At 35.9% G+C, this 18,381-nt stretch overlaps 1 protein-coding gene across 3 annotated transcripts in view; it reads left to right on the top strand.

Annotated features, from left to right (window-relative positions):
* LOC149806029 (protein Njmu-R1-like) overlaps positions 1–17,989 on the top strand; it is a 42,874-nt gene extending 24,885 nt beyond the window's left edge. For all 3 annotated transcript variants that reach the window (XM_089950878.1, XM_089950880.1, XM_089950879.1), the window contains 5 exons: positions 1,169–1,233; positions 2,844–3,034; positions 10,837–10,940; positions 12,102–12,172; positions 17,769–17,989. In XM_089950878.1, coding sequence (XP_089807004.1) covers positions 1,169–1,233; positions 2,844–3,034; positions 10,837–10,940; positions 12,102–12,172; positions 17,769–17,898 — 561 coding nt within the window. In that variant the 3' untranslated portion in view covers positions 17,899–17,989. The remainder of the gene's footprint in view (positions 1–1,168; positions 1,234–2,843; positions 3,035–10,836; positions 10,941–12,101; positions 12,173–17,768) is intronic.
* Positions 17,990–18,381: the final 392 nt, after the last annotated feature.

Here is an 18,381-nt window from a genome sequence, read left to right as displayed (position 1 = left end):
ATAGTAAATGGATTTCTTTGTATAGGTTACAGATAGTAAATGGATTTCTTTGTATAGATTACAGGTAGTAAATGGATTTCTTTGTATATGTTACAGCTAGCAAAGGAATTTCTTTGTATATGTTACAGATAGTAAATGGATTTCTTTGTATAGGTTACAGATAGTAAATGGATTTCTTTGTATAAGTTACAGATAGTAAATGGATTTCTTTGTATAGATTACAGATAGTAAATGGATTTCTTTGTATAGATTACAGATAGTAAATGGATTTCTTTGTATAGGTTACAGGTAGTAAATGGATTTCTTTGTACAAGTTACAGGTAGTAAATGGATTTCTTTGTATAGATTACAGATAGTAAATGGATTTCTTTGTATAGATTACAGATAGTAAATGGATTTCTTTGTATAGATTACAGATAGTAAATGGATTTCTTTGTATAGGTTACAGATAGTAAATGGATTTCTTTGTATATGTTACAGATAGTAAATGGATTTCTTTGTATATGTTACAGGTAGTAAATGGATTTCTTTGTATATGTTACAGGTAGTAAATGGATTTCTTTGTATAGATTACAGATAGTAAATGGATTTCTTTGTATATGTTACAGGTAGTAAATGGATTTCTTTGTATAGATTACAGATAGTAAATGGATTTCTTTGTATACATTACAGATAGTAAATGGATTTCTTTGTATAGATTACAGATAGTAAATGGATTTCTTTGTATAGGTTACAGATAGTAAATGGATTTCTTTGTATAGATTACAGATAGTAAATGGATTTCTTTGTATAGATTACAGATAGTAAATGGATTTCTTTGTATAGATTACAGATAGTAAATGGATTTCTTTGTATAGATTACAGATAGTAAATGGATTTCTTTGTATAGATTACAGATAGTAAATGGATTTCTTTGTATAGGTTACAGATAGTAAATGGATTTCTTTGTATAGGTTACAGATAGTAAATGGATTTCTTTGTATATGTTACAGCTAGCAAAGGAATTTCTTTGTATAGGTTACAGATCGTAAAGGGATTTCCTTGTATAAGTTACAGGTAGTAAACGGATTTTCTTTTTTAATCTTATGATGCTTTATTAGAAAGGCTTTATATTTAAAAATTTTAACTAGAATCTGCACAGATTATAGTATGATTTTTACTTAAACAGGCTCTTCTAGATAGGACACTGTCTTGCAGAGGTTGTACAGCTGAACAAGAAAATGATATTCTCAGGTATTGTGATTCTGAGGTTATTTATAGATAGTTCCACTTCTAAAATAATAAATTGGAAGTTTCGTAGAAAAACCTAGCTCTGATGACACACTCTGAACCTTTTATTATTTACATGTGTGTTTCACGGTTGTGAAACCTTCCTTACAGTATGCTTTCTTATAAAGTCCAATGCCCAAACTGTACATTTTATCAGAAATCTCTGCTAAAAGTCCTTGTATAATTGGTAAGGTATGTAATATTTAATTGTACATGGAGCATCCAGTGGTCTCCATATTGGACAAATATTACCGGTATGGTTGTGGTTGATTCTTAGTTTACAGAAGCTTTTGAATATAATATTTATCTATGTCTGCATGCAGATTTATCAGATACACTATGTATCCATCATTTCCATGTGAAGAAATGCTTTGCAGCTATTACTATTTTGCCATTTTTTTATGGAACAGAATAGTAATGCCCTTAATAAAAATGCACATTTGAATGGCCCTTATCTAAACATGTACTCAAGAAATTCATATAGGCATTAAGATTTAACAATTGGAAGGAACGCTGTAATCAATGTTTTTAATTAAAAAAATCTTGGATTTTCCTTACATGTACACATTTATGAAAGTCATCAAATCCTATTCATTAATATCCAATTCCAGTTCATTTTTTGGTACTTTTTGTTCATAAATCATGCCAGACACTGTCAACAACTTGTCAGTTTCATAGTTTAAGCACAGAAGTAGAATTTTTCACATGACTAAAGCTATTAGATAAATAAAGGCCATCTAAATTGTTGGGGCCCATTAAGAGTATATCATCATCTGAAGAGTTTCTTTTCATTGTAGGTTTTTAGATCCAATGCATGAAAGCTACTTAATGAATCCTGTCCTCCCTTCAGATTCGTAAAAGGTGCTTTCTAGAAATTGGGTATATAATTTAAGTTTACATGGGATGAGGTTAACTACAGATATGCCATGTAATGTGAACAAAAGTATAATAAATCATAATTATTTAATTGCTCTGCTACAACAAAAATCATAATTAAATTTATGAATTTTGAACATTTCTACTAATGTGTTGCCTTTACATAACATTTCCCGAGTTGTTTATTTTTTAATTTGATACTATACTGCAGACAGTCACAATTTTTGTTAAATTTTTGCAGTAATAGGATGATTTCTTTAGAGCACATCTCATCAGAGATCACCTTGGAGTAGCTAGCACATTGGGAGATTTGTTGATTGGAAAAAATGTAAGACTTTGGGGGGGGGGGGTGTTTTCTGATTAGTAATGCTGTAATGGGATGTACTGGTCAATATAAATTTGTTATTTAAATGCAGCATCACTGTGTTCATAATATTTGTTGCAGTTGATTTCAGTACTGCTGGTTAAGAAATTATATGCTACAAATTCTGTTACATACCTGTATAAATCTGTGCAGACTAAAGTCTAGTGGGACATTACCAAATCTTGATTTGACTGAATCATGTGCAGTATCTGTATAGAGTTACCATGTCAAAAATATAAATGTATCTATAGCATGGAAATTAGAATTTGTTTTAGTTTATTTTCCTTTTACTCACTAAATATCTTTTGAATTGTGTTGAATTATCTTGTTTCAGGTTGTTCCAGTCTTGCAATTTGTCAGAGATTTTGACTCAGCTGAAAGAGGTCAAACAGCAGCGTGAGAATGGTTCCTTGTCAGGCAGTATAGATATGCTGGTTGATGTGGGAGCAGGGGATAACCAGTCTGATATGCAAAATATTGTTGTGGTCAATATCGCTGACAATGGAGTAACATTTGTGATAGAAGGTTAGTAGGCAGCTGAATTGGAAAAGGAGTTTCATTCACCTGGCTGTAAGGCCAATTGAGTTTACGGTATGGACCCGCATACATCATGTTTTCCATTGTATGGACCCGCATGCATCATGTTTTCCATTGTATGGACCCGCATGCATCATGTTTTCCACTGTATGGACCTGCATGCATCATGTTTTCCATTGTATGGACCTGCATGCATCATGTTTTCCATTGTATGGACCCACATGCATCGTGTTTTCCATTGTATGGACCTGCATGCATCATGTTTTCCACTGTATGGACCTGCATGCATCATGTTTTCCATTGTATGGACCTGCATGCATCATGTTTTCCATTGTATGGACCTGCATGCATTATGTTTTCCATTGTATGGACCTGCATGCATCATGTTTTCCATTGTATGGACCTGCATGCATCATGTTTTCCACTGTATGAACCTGCATGCATCATGTTTTCCATTGTACGTTGTTAGTCATGCATCATCCATCTGTCAGCTATTCCTTGTTTCCACTCTGAGATGTATTTCTGATTTATTTTCATACTAACTTGGAATATCAATTTATACATCATAATCTCAGATGCGTCTAGTAATGAGCAACATCCATGCATATTAGTGAGGTGATTTGCATATGATCAGTAAATGTTGTTTCCACTCAGAAGGCTTTATTTCTGTTCGATTTTAATCAAACTTAAAATATATACTAAAATCATTAAGCTCTTGGAGGCAATCTTGCATCTGATTTTATGAGTTTGTTACCACACTGGAGGCCATATTTCTAGTCTGATCAGTCTTACATCATTAAGATGTAGGACTTGAAATATATGCTTATATCATGAACATTTTGGATGAGTTCGATCCATGCATACTAATAATCTGATCGGACATGTGATTGGCTGTGCATTTTATACTTCTAGCAGTCATATTTCAGATCTGATTTTTTATCAGACTTGGTATATATGTTTATATCATTAAGAACTCTGATGAGTTCGATAATGGGTGAGATCCACACCAGTTAATTAGGTGATTTTCTACTGATTGGCTAAGTCATACATGCCAACCATTATGCTTTTGGCGTAATCATTACGCTTTTCTTCACTAAATTACGAGGGCCCCGAGTGGTCTATAAAGCGCTGTCCATTGCGGATCACTGCCATCTCACCTCTGTCTGTGTGGGTACGAGTCTCAGATTCGGCCAATGTGGGTATGTGAGAAAGCTTGCCAGTAGCTTCTCATGGGTAGGTGGTTCTTTCTGGGCTCTTCCTCCACCATTAATACTGGCCGCCATGTATAGCCAATCATGTGCTGAAAAATGGCATTAAACCCTACAACAACAACAACTAAATTATGCCTTACGAATGAATGTATTTGGATTACATGTTTTCAGTATATCCCCCTCCAAAAAAATTAATAATTTGTTTTCTCATTCTTATTAACATCCCGTTAATCCCACAGACCATATTCTAGAAAAGACGGCTTCTATGTAACTACAACATAAGAGTACGCTAGTCCATTGACTAACATGCACTTTCCTAACAGTATTATGTTCTATTTATAGCAGTTGCCCTATTTCCAAGAAATATGCTGGTTCTACTTTCAAGCTTTTGACCTCGGTTTCTATTTATAGCAGCTGTATGGCTTAGTTAGGAGAGAACAGACTGGTTTTTTAACTTGTAATCTTTGTTCACAGATTTTTTGTTCAAATTGATACCTGGTACAGAACCAGTCTGTAGGTATTTGGTGCTAAAAGTCAAGTCGGATTTATTCTAGTCGATGCGTGTGTTAGAGCAAAAATGTTTTTCAAATAATTTCACACATGGATTAGAAAAGATGAAAAATCAATTCAGAGATGAATACATGAACAACGTATTACAGCGTTCCTTTCTATGGCAGCTTCACGCCCCATGTAGGCTGTGTGGAAAGGATTTTAATTTTGGTCATGGTGGTAAAACAAAGAAACCTTGAAATTACTTTGTTTTACTAACTCCATTACTAAGGTAACTTCATTTTTTTTACAGCAGAACTAAATTGTGGACACGATTTTTATAAATGCAGAAGCATTATATACCAAGTTCTTAAGAGAACACAGACTGTCCCTAGCAGTAGAAGACTACGTTGGTCATTTGTTCAAACAGATGTTTCCTGAATCCATAGTTGCAGAAATATGCATGTACGAGAACAAAATCATCTAACATTGTTAGGTGTTCAGCAGAATATACTTCAATTTAAATTGCAGAAGTCATGAAAATTGGGCCATTTAGTATTGCAACAGGCAGGAGTACTGATTATGACAACAAAAAGTTGTACCCAGACTGTGTAAGAGACTTTGACAGCGAAAAGGGCAGTCAGAGTGCTCTTCTTTCATTACCAGAATTAACAGTAGATTCCACTCGAAAAACAATTTTTTATTTGCTTCATAATGCTTTGAATAAATATAAGTTGGCAGAACCGTATGGGGCTTTCAGCTGATGCTTCATTAGTGATGACTAGAATTCATAAAGGAGTTGCATACTATATTTTGAAAAATGTCTCCATCATTGTTCATACCAGGTTGTCTCTGTCATATGATGCACCATGCTGCAGGGAAGGCTGCTGATAAATTAGAAGGAGAACTCTTGAAGTATCCAGTTGGCACTCTACTTGACAATGTACTCCATGGGGACAGAGTCTTTCTTTTTCTTATTTGCCATCTAAAAGACCCATTAATTGGAAGATATAACTTTTCTCTTCTTTGTCAGGTTATGAAAGGAATATTGGGTTCCTTACCATTCTAATGGTGACTTTGAGAGATTGTTCAGCATTGTTAACAAAAGTAAAACTGAATTCAGATCCAGGCTCTGTAATAGTGAAACATTTATAGTCTCAGCTGGTACAAAGCGTTTTTAAATGCAATATCAGAGTCTGTTGCTTTTTAAGCTCAAATTGTTATATACAAAAACTTGAAGCAGTAATTGATGTTAAAAGTCCAGAGGGATAAATAAATCATTTTGTGCATATACTCATTGAATTTGTATCATGTTATCTGTGGATTACTCTTTTTCTGCTCGGATTACTCTTTTTGTCCACTTGGATTACTCTTTTTCTACTCGGATTACTCTTTTTGTCCACTTGGATTACACTTTTTCCTCACCAGGGGTTGGCATGTATGGCTAAGCTCATTACCCATTTGGAAACTGAATTTTTTATCCTGTTTTGATCATACCTGAAATTTGGGTTTATATAATCAAAATTTTGGATTGGTTCAGTAGTGAGCAAGATCTGTATACATTATTGAAGTAATCTTGCATGTGATTGACTGAGCTTGCTACCACTTGGGAGGTTTTATTTCTGATCTGATTTTAATCAAACTTAGAATACTTATCGATCAGTTAAAGACCTGTGTTGTAAGTAAGGGAGCCATATACTGAGGATGTTAATAGGAGACAAAAAATTACCTGTGTTATAAGTAAGTGAGACTTAGAGCTTGCAATGTTAATGGGAGACAGAAAAATTATATGTGCTATAAGTAAGGGATGTTACTGGAAGACAGAAAAATTACATGTGTGTTATAAGTAATGAAGCCTTGTACTGAGGATATTAACGAGAGATATAAAATGACCTGTGTTATCAGAAAGGTAGCCTTATGCCTTGCAACATTAATGGGAGACAGAAAATTTTTTTAAGTAAGGGACCTAAATACTGACGAGTTTTAATGGGATAAAAAATGACGTGTTATAAGTAAGGGAGTCTAATACAAAGGGGTGTTAAAGGGAGACATAACAATGATCTGTTATAAGCAAGGAAGCCTTATACAAATGGGTTTTAAAGGGAAACAAAAATGATCTGTGTTATAATTAAGGGAGCCTTGTACTGAGGGATATTAGAGACATAACAGAGATCTGTGTTATAAGTAAAGGAGCCTTATTTGTTGTATTGCATTGAATGCCTTATACTAGCATCTTCCTCACAGAGGATTTGCTGTATTGCATTGAATGCCTTATGCTAGTGTCATCCTAATGGAGGTTTTGCTGTATTGCATTGAATGCCTTATGCTAGTGTCATCCTAATGGAGGTTTTGGTGTAATATATTGCATGCTTGGTACCAGTGTCGTCCTCATGGAGGATTTGCTGTAAGGTATGGAATGCCTTATAATAGTGTCATCTTCATGGAGAATTTGCTGTAATATGTAGCATGCTTGGTACTAGTGTCATCCTCATGGAGGATTTGCTGTAATATATAGCATGCTTGGTACTAGTGTTATCCTCATGGAGGATTTGCTGTAATATATAGCATGCTTGGTACTAGTGTTATCCTTATGGCGGATTTGCTGTAATGTACAACATATCTTATATTAATGTCATCCTCTTGGAGGATTTGCTGAAATATCTTTTTTATGACTATCTAAAGATTAAATTGGATTCAAAGTGCATCTTTTCCCAATACATGATAGATTCTTTTTTTTACCATTGCTATGGATAGTATTGATGCCTTTAGCTGTGAATAGTCATTTTTGATTCCCTAGTTTTGGACTCATTTCTTATTAGCCCCATTTTACTATAGAGAGACATTTCAGTCTGTCTTAATATTTTTGGCTGATAAACTTATTTCTTGTATCAACTATCTTAGTCAACTTAAGATTGATATTGAATCAGAATTCTCAGCTTATTATGATGTATCCAGCGTAAAGTGTTTCAGCCAGAAATGTCTTACAGAGGTGGAGGAAGGTAAGGGTAGGTCATACTGCACTTTTTTTTGGTGAGAATTAGCCTGTTGTGAAGAGTTGCAATGTCATAGTAATTATTATAATTTTACAATCAAAATTTGTGTTGACATTTTTTCTCAAATTGTAATAAAATAAGCAGAATTTATAAGGAAATAAAACAAATCAAAGCTAATAGTGTGGACAGGCTTGTATTGGTTTTTTTTGGGGGCGGGGTAAACAAAGAGTTCAGATGAAAAGAGCAAGTTGACAACTTAAATTTTGTATTGTGGACTGATTACTTTGTACACATTGTCATTAATGGATAACATGGCAGCAGTATGCATGTCAACAACATTAATTTTTAAGTAATAATAACATTTATTGTGTAACAAAGAAAATATTCTGGCTGTAATTAAAGTCCTATCACCACCAGTTTGTACAGTGACATTATAAAAAGATCCACATTTCAGTGTAAAGTATCATATTTGACCAGATAAGCAAAAACTAATATTTCAAGTGATTCTCATCCTTTTTTCATGCAGTCCTTGTCTTTTTTTTTTCTTTTGTTGAAAATGTTTGGACAATCGATTTATTTTCCTTCTTAAAGGATTTTGTTTGCCCCTAAAATATTCTTGTGAAATTTGTTTATTATTAAAAGGTTTTCTTCAGGTTTTACACTTTGTTTATTATTTATTTAGTATGTACAAGATATGTACAGTAAGTAAATCAATCTGCCTCAAGCACTACTTGTATATGGTATGATATGTACAGTAAAGCAGTCTGCCACTAGTCCTGCTTGTATATGGTATTTGTATAGCAAGTCAGTATGCCTCTAGTACTGCTTGTGTAAGAAATGTACAGTAAAGCAGTCTGTCACTAGTCCTGCTTGTATATGGTATTTGTATAGTAAGTCAGTATGCCTCTAGTACTGCTTGTGTAAGTTATGTACAGTAATGCAGTCTGCCACTAGTCCTGCTTGTATATGGTATTTGTATAGCAAGTCAGTATGCCTCTAGTACTGCTTGTGTAAGAAATGTACAGTAAAGCAGTCTGTCACTAGTCCTGCTTGTATATGGTATTTGTATAGTAAGTCAGTATGCCTCTAGTACTGCTTGTGTAAGTTATGTACAGTAATGCAGTCTGCCACTAGTCCTGCTTGTATATGGTATTTGTATAGCAAGTCAGTATGCCTCTAGTACTGCTTGTGTAAGAAATGTACAGTAAAGCAGTCTGCCACTAGTACTGCTTGTATATGGTATGATATGTATAGTAAGTCAGTCTGCCTCTAGTACTGCTTGTATATGGTATGATATGTACAGTAAAGCAGTCTGCAACTAGTACTACTTGTATATGGTATGATATGTACAGTAAAGCAGCCTGCAACTAGTACTACTTGTATATGGTATTTGTATAGTAAGTCAGTATGCCTCTAGTATTGCTTGTGTAAGTTATGTACAGTAATGCAGTCTGCCACTAGTCCTGCTTGTATATGGTATTTGTATAGCAAGTCAGTATGCCTCTAGTACTGCTTGTGTAAGTTATGTACAGTAATGCAGTCTGCCACTAGTCCTGCTTGTATATGGTATGATATGTATAGTAAGTCAGTCTGCCTCTAGTATTGCTTGTGTAAGTTATGTACAGTAATGCAGTCTGCCACTAGTCCTGCTTGTATATGGTATGATATGTATAGTAAGTCAGTCTGCCTCTAGTACTGCTTGTATATGGTATGATATGTACAGTAAAGCAGTCTGCAACTAGTACTACTTGTATATGGTATGATATGTACAGTAAAGCAGTCTGCCACAAGTACTGCTTGTATATGTATACTGCAGCTGGAACAGCATCCTCAGTAGTCACAGACCAATGTCCAAAATAAAAAGTTTCAACCCAACAACAACAACTGTCTGTACCGTAAATACTGTTCTAACCATGTAGTTGTTAAATTTGCTAATTTAAGATGTGCAATAGAGGGGGCGAGAAGGCTTTAAAAAAACTAATTTATCTTAAGTATTCATGCGAAATTGAAATAGACCTATAACCAGTATGACTACTTTGTGTAAAGTAGGGTGGTTGTGGCAGTGTTATTGATGATAAACTAGGAGTTGTTTAACATAATTATAATAGGCATTCCCATTACATGGGAAAGTACTCTTTACACATAACCACAGCTGTGGTATGTATAAAAATGTTAATTTTGCAGGTTAAGGCATATGGGTGCACAGTCAGGACAGAGAGACTATTTCTCTTGAGCTGAAACACACACACACACACACAGATATATATATATATATATATATATATATATATATATATATATATATATATATATATATATATATATATATATATATATATATATATATTGTGCTTGTGTAAAAAAAAAAGAGACCAAAAAGTCATGACCCATATTTGATGACCAAATGGGGGATATGTGAAAACTGACCTCTCAGTAGATTACTTCTAAATACCATAATTCCTCTTGATAAGGTCCCACAATATACCACTACCCCTTGGTATAGCAGTCATGGTCATGGATTTTATCGGATTGGTTCAACTTTTTTATTATATATGATTGATAACTGATTTATTTTCCATAATTTTATCTAATAAGAACCAATTATACTATGGTTTGTTTTTACACAGTCTTGACATGGCTTTGTTGAAGCATTGCTCAGTATAAGGTACAAGGTTTCACTTATTCCCAAAGTCATTTTTATGGCACAGGGACTGTCATTGTAAAGAGGGATTATTATCAAAAGCATAGCTTACTTCGATATAATAAATGCCTTGTTATTACAAACCATTTATGTGAATCCTCAATCCTGAATGTTTACAAAGTGGATGATCAGAGTACCATATGTACACACTTATAAATCAAGACAAACTGTAAACAACAAAGATCCTGATCTGTCATATCATAATGTGTCTGCAGATCATTGTCTATTTTGTTTGTTCTACTGATTACTCCTAACAAACTGCACAGACCCAGATCTGCTAGCCTGTTAGGCAACAGCAGATCTAGGTCTATGCAGTTTGCAGTTGAACTTGTCTTGTAAGTGTGTATACACAGTAGTTGGCTGCTTTAACAAGATTCCTCATTCTCATTATATTAGGCTGCACCAAGTTTTGTGAAGAGTGGGGCAAAACCTTGAACAAACCAGAATTGCAGCAGAATTCAGTAAAGCTAAAGCAAATCATAGAGGCATTCAAACTGAAGGTAAGAATATGAATGGAAACTTATCTTGCTTCATACAGTAAATGTAATGTGAAAACATACCATTAATTGACATCTTAAAAGTGATGATCAAGCAAATAAACTTTATCCATAGCAACAACTCAGTCATCAGTGGCTGAACATGGAACAAAGTTCTTTACATTCTGTGATATTTTTCAGCTTTATACAGTCCTTTTGGCAGTGTATCTTAGGGTGACAGCTGTCATGCAGTAATCAGGATTTAAATGTTTATATCTATTGCTTTGGCAATAGTGTTTTTGTCTAACTGGTGTAATTGCATGAGTGGTCCATTTAAGCTAGAGGAAACTGGAGTCTTTGGCTGGCGTAATTGCATGAGTGGTCCATTTAAAGTAGAGGAAACTGTAGTGATGATGTAATTGTATTAAAAGTTCAGTAATAGTTGAGGAAACTGGATTCTGTGACCAATGTAAATGCTTGAGTGGGCCAATAAAAGTGTAGGAAATTGTAGTCTTTACTTAAGCTAATTTAATTGCATGAGTGGTCCAATAAAAGTAGAGGAACTGGAGCCATTGGCTGATGAAGTTGCATTAGTGGTCCAATAAAAGTAGAGGAACTGGAGCCATTGGCTGATGAAGTTGCATTAGTGGTCCAATAAAAGTAGAGGAACTGGAGCCATTGGCTGATGCAGTTGCATGAGTGGTCCAATAAAAGTAGAGGAACTGAAGCCATTGGCTGATGAAGTTGCATGAGTGGTCCAATAAAAGTAGAGGAACTGGAGCCATTGGCTGATGAAGTTGCATGAGTGGTCCAATAAAAGTGGAGGAAACTAGAGTCTTTGGCCAATGTAATTGCATGAGTGGTAAAGGAACTGTAGTCTTTGGTCTACATACTTGCATGAGTATTCCAATAAAAGTAGAGGAACTGGAGTCTTTAGCTTATATAATTTATGAATGGTCCAATAAAAGTAGAGGAAATGTGTCTTTAACTGATGTAATTGCATGAGAAGTTCAGTTAATTAGAAAGCATGAAGAGAAGCTAAAACCTTGAATGAGCAGCCACAGCCCTGGCTTGTTTATGAGACTTCACTAACAGATTTTTATATTTGAAACCATGAAAGGAAATGATTTAATAAGTACATTTATTTCACAACACTCAAAGACTTATTGTTTCTGTTTGTTTCAGTTTATACAGACAGTGAACACACTCAAGAGACTACTCCGGGAAGCAGAAAATGACTTTTATGCATTATACAGGTAACTGGGTTCTTTCCATTCACATGAAACCTTATCAGAATGTGCACATTTACATTTCAAATGTACGTATCTTCGTCATATACATTTGCAGATCATAATATATCTTGAGTACAATCACTACTTTGCAAATCCAACCCTCCCAGGTGAAAGTCAGACAAAAATGATCACCATTGGTACAGGTATTGGTGCCAGATTCCATCCATACATCAATTACTTTTTCCACTAATGGTTGGGAACATATGCTTTCTTTGAGACCTTGCAGATTGAATCTACATCTGTTTTTACATCATGTGAGTGCTTCTCTGAAGTTTTGTCACAACAGGGAGTTGTGTTCCAGCTACATTTCTATTTCTTGCTCGGCTTTTGTCATTGACCAGAAATTCACACTTTGTCTATTTCTGTCTTAAAGTATTCATTTCAGTACCATTTTAATTATCTCTGCTCACCAATTTTTGCTTGCCCCTTCTACTGCGTCACTGGCAATTTATGCAGTTCCTGCATCTGTTGATCTTTTGGACAAGAAAGAACAGTCAACATTTAAATATTACAACAGTCTGGAAGAGGTGCATATTTCTTAACTTATTTTCAGAGAGGCAAAGTGTCAACATATCTTTTATGTAACAGTGATGACTGCCATCAAATTTAAAGTGTTTTTTCCACAAGACTGAGTTTTTCACAATGTTTGAAGATGTCAATGGAGATGTCAGTCCAGGAACCTCAAAACCCTCATCTGTTCATAGGGATGGGAAGTTCTTCCTGGACACAAAACCACTTGTTCATAAAGTTGTTGCTATAAATTCCATGCTTGATCTAGTATCCATACTCATATTTTATTAATCTAATCTAGGCTTCTCTACCAATTATCTTTCTGGTTATGTTTGGAAATCAGTCTCCTGGTGTTATGAACATAACAACACAATTGACATTTCCAATGCAGCATCAGTTAATTTACAGCTTGCAGAAAAAATTCCTTTGAATCCACATCTGCCTTCCATAAATAACACCATAAGGCCACACTTAGATCACAGCCACTCTCATTTAACCTGCTTTTCCAAGGTCATGTAGAGGAAGTCTAAAAATGGGCTGCCAATGAGGCAAACCTCACAGAGCCCAGTGCTGTAGAGCTCAAACCTTGTTTCAGAGAAGAGATGAGAGAAACTAGAAAGCGGGGGGGACAAGGACACACCAAACAAGTCCTACAAACCCTTTCCTTATACAAGAACACAATTTCCAGAGGCCACTGATGACAAAATATGGAGAGGTAAGAAACATTTTCATCCTATTTTCTCTCCCCATCAATCTTCATCTTGCAGAAAATGATGACATGTCCAAGTAGCCCTTTTCAGATTTTTGTTGGGAGGAAGACTCCAATACTATTGGCACGGAATGGGAAAGACCTTGCCACAATGACCCATGGGTCATGAAGATTATCTTGGAGAGTCTCTAGTGCCTCTCCCCCATTGTCAATGACTCCCTTTACTACAGAGATCCTAAGAGACACATTCATCATTGATGTTCTGCAGCTTGACAGTCTTGTCACAAAAGGGCTGGTTAAAGAGGTAAACTGACCATTTATTCTAGACTGTTTCTAGTTCCAAAGGCTAGTGGCAAACTTCAGCCAGTCGTATGTCAAAGCTCTCTTCACCTTTTCATTTTGGGCACAATAATGGCTGAGAAACTAGTTCTTATGCCATTCATGAGGGAAATTTCGCAGTCAGTTTAGATCATCAAGATGCATACTTTCATATTAGTCTACAAACCTTCCAAGTCTATAATTCTCAAAGAATCACATCACATTTGGTCTCCTCAGTGCAGCAGCAGATCTCATCATCTTGGGCCACATGTTTATGAGTCCAGTGCAGATAATTCTCTTACTATAACAGCAGGCAACCAAAGTTATTCCCACTGGATCAAGAATTCCAGTTTCAAGTTACATGAGGCTACATGAGGTCACATCTCAGTAAAAGGAAGAACCTCACATGGCTCATAGCAGTTATTCCTTTGCAGGTTTAGCCACTGGGAATTATGATCTACACTGATACCTGTATGGAAGGCAGGACTGCTCACATGCTGCCCTAATTTGAGGAAGTCAAAAGGGAGTGACCCCCACAGGAGCATTCATTACATATCTACCTTGTTGAGGTGAAGGCCATAGTGTATGCCTTTCAGTTATGTCAGGAGATGCTGAAAGGGAGAGCCTTTTCATACTATATGACAGTTCCACTGTGGTAAAATACATCAGAATGCAAGGGTGGAAACCAAATACCAGACCTACCTCCTGGTTTAGGCTTTTCTTATGTGTTGCTATCATCAATAAACCTGCATATGTGCCTACCACATCCTAGGCAGACACGGTGTTTTTGGTGGACTTACTGTCCCAGTGGTATCATTTAATTGAGACTGACTGGTCTTTTCACCCCTCAGTATTCAGATGAGTCTGCATCAAATGGGGTCAACCACTTGTGGATTTATTTACAACAGATGGAACTCAGAACTGCTGACCTTTGTCTGGAACAGTCTCAATGCATGAACCTTCCCTCCAACCCATCTGTTTCCCATATTGTTGTGGAAAGCAAGAGAATCCATCTGGTCCTGATTGTACCCTTCAGGAGGGTAGAATCATGGATAAACAATCTATTAAACTTAGCAGCAGAAATTTACAGGAACATCCTGGACCTTCCCCTCCTATTCAAGCTAATTACAACTATATGTGTTCCATTCAAACAGAGAATTTTTAACCTGCATGACTGGCTCATATCAAGTAAGCCCTGAGGGGAAAACAACTATCAGAACAAGTGGTGAACAGAATCGTTTTGGGCACGAAGGAACGCCATTTCAAAAGCATATGGAGGAAAGTGGAGAGATTTCACTCAGTGATGCAAGCAGAAACACATCACTCCTTTAAAAGCCTCAGTAAATATGTAACTTCGTCTTTCAACTTTGAAAAGATGTTAGCCCTCCTCACTATGAAAAGCCACCATTTCACAGTCGCAGATTTTACTTCGTCATAATCAAAGGAAGGATATAGGCTAAAACAAAACCACTTTGACCTACATGTGAACTTTGATTTGTCTCCTCCAAAGGCTGTGGCCATGTGTATGAAATGGAATCTAACATGGCTGAATAAAGCACCTATCACACCCAAGTGTAGAATCTCCTTTAATCAACTTTTCTATAAGATTGCTTCTTAGTTGCTATATCAACACCAGGCACAATCATTAAGATACGCATCAGCGATTTCATTTCCATAATAACTCCTGCTTTCATTGTTGTTGCTGCTGTAGGGTTTAACACGATTTTTCGGCACAAGATTTGCTATACATGGCAGCCAGTATTAATGGTGGAGGAAGAACCAGGGAAAATCCCAGAAGAACCACCAACCCACAAGAAGCTACTGGCAAGCTTTCTTACATACCCACATTGGCTGAACCTGAGACTTGAACCCATGCAGACAGAGGTGAGATGGCAGTGATCTGTAACAGTGAGCGCTTTAGACCACTCAGCCACTCAGGACCTCTCCTACTTTCATTCCTAAGAACAGGCTCCCACTCATGGGAATTATTCCTGTCCTCTGAAACCTTTTTCCGTGTTGGATCCTTCACCTCAGAGGGCATCAGAAGAGCTCTGAAGTGGTACCTCATGTTAACTGGACTAGTTACGAAAGAGAGATCATTTATTGTTACCACTATAATAAGAAAAGGATGATATCTGAGCACAGATTCTATCATCCTGGGTATGATGGGATATCCACGCTACACACAGAACATGTACACAAGACAAGATGAGTTTCTTGTGCATATTGGCCTATGAGGTTAGGCCAGTAATAACACTTGAACATAACTGTTTCACACTGACATTATCCATGCCATGGGATGGTGTGCAAAGACAGCTTTCTCTAATTTGTACTTCAGAGACCTTTCTTCCCATAGAGATCAGTCTGGCCTGCTAGGACCTATGGCAGCTGCTCAAGCTACCATCCCAGGTCACACAGTAGCTTCTCAATGATGCAATCATTTCCACTGAATTTGTGGGAGCTATGTCAGGGCATGTCTATATGCTAACTCAAACCCTCTTCTCCTACAAGATTTTAAGATACTTCTCATGCAATACAGGACCAGAGACTGGGCTTCCTCTGGTGCAAGATGTAACATCCTCTACCACACATAGGGATCCGGATGTATATGATAAGGTAATGTATTTGAAAAAGACACCAGTTTTTGGAGTAAAGTATGTTTCTTCTGATCATAAGAAGAGCACAGCCTCCCTGCACTCACATTAAAACCTGACAGAGTGTACATATCTGCTCCAGTAGAAATTTACATATGGATAGGATTTGGCACAAATGCATCTGCCTGTCAGGAAGTCATTCTTGTTTGTCATTTTTGGTGGACAGAATTTATAACACTTTTCCTGCTAAAAACAAGCCGTTGAGGGCTGAATTTGCAGGAAGTGGTTGCTGTCATAATGTACAAGTAAGTATTATTTCAAGCTTTTAAAGGAATTCAGCACAATATACATTAAAAGGAATTTGAAGAGTCCTTATGTGTGAGAGAAATTAGTAGAAAAGATGAAGAAAACCTTTTGAAAGTGGATGTGTGTAATGTTTTGTTTTGTTATTGCTATTCTGTATAATTGTCAAAACCAGCTAAATTTCAAGCCATAATTAGGATGAAACATGTAAGAAACTTTACAATTCAGTGTACTAATTATCCTGTTTTACAATGAAACACTATACAAAAATAAATTAAAGAGCACAGAAATATGTAATTACATTACATTAGATATATATCATTAATTATCTGTTTTCTTGATCCCCATGATATATTTACTTGCATATAATTTACACTCACCTCAGAAGAGCATAGACCCAAATCAGTACTCACATGACATGCTGGCATATTGTGGTGTACATTGTTTGTTTGAAATTATAGGTAGAATGCAGAGCAGCAGCCCAGGTCTCCTGGAATATTATACAATAGTTGTGTAATTGAATGTATAGGTATACTGAACAACATAGGTCCAGGTCTGCTTAAGTATTATGGGGTAGCTGTTGGCTTGAAATGACAAGTAGATTGGTCAGCACAGACACAGATCTGAAATCATCAGTAGAATGATCAGCACAGACCAGATCTGCTTGAATATTATGGGACTGGTGTTTGCTTGGAATGATAGAAGAAACAACATGGACATAAATATGCTAAGTATTATTGGATAGCACAAGTAAGATAAATAGCACAGATCCATATATGTGGGAGTTTTATGGGATAGCAATTTGCATGACATGATGGGTAAAATGAAGAGTACAGACCCAGATTTGCTGACTATTATGGAATAGCTGCTTTCTTCAAGTCAACAATAAAATTAAAAGAACAGACCCATATTTGCTCGAGTATTGAGAGATAGCCGTTTGCTTAAAATGACAAATAAATGAACAGAACAAATCCAAAGTATTATGAGATAGCTGTTTGCTTGAAATAACAAAATGAACAGCACAGACAGACCTAGATTTATGGGATAATAGATCTCGATCTATGTGGTTTGCAGTTGGCTATATTTTGTACATGAGGAAAAATAAGAATTCTTTGTTTACTTTCAGGGCCTATATCTTCCTGCGTGACTCTGGAAACAGTAATATATTGCTTCACTATGCAAAGCTGGAAACATCACCAAATGTTGCTAGTGTTGTCCACGTGCTAGATGAGTTTATCAGGCGAAATCAATCATAGTCAGAGAGAGTGAAAGAGAGAGCACTAGTTGTACATATTATTCAGCAATGTCAAGGAATATTTATCTGTAATTAAATCAGTTTATTTTGAATTTAATGTTTCTTTTTTTCTTTCTGCCAATCGTATCTAATTAAATGCATGGAGTTTATTACTGTTTTATTCATCTTTGATGTTTGGTGGTGTTTTTTCTCAAAGCATTTGATGAGTTTTTGCTGGCAATGTTGTTCAGCCATGGATTGATCCTCAAATATATTACCAATCACAATACTTTAGATGTATGACCATTTGCTTGCAAATCCTGACCTCCCAGGCTAAATTTTTTGATGTAAATGCTAGAAGTTGTCTACCTACATAGGTTGGAGTCTGATAGGGATCTCCCCCTATTGAAATTTGGACTAGCACCAAATCCTGTATACGCTTTCTCTAGGTAGCACCTCACAAGAATCCAACATCACACTACAGATGAGTTCATATAAGTAAAGC

This window comes from Sinohyriopsis cumingii, chromosome 2 (genome assembly GCF_028554795.1).
Source record: "Sinohyriopsis cumingii isolate HCF-2022 chromosome 2, ASM2855479v2, whole genome shotgun sequence".
Classification (NCBI taxonomy): domain Eukaryota; kingdom Metazoa; phylum Mollusca; class Bivalvia; order Unionida; family Unionidae; genus Sinohyriopsis; species Sinohyriopsis cumingii.
This window is presented reverse-complemented; position numbering and strand designations above follow the sequence as displayed.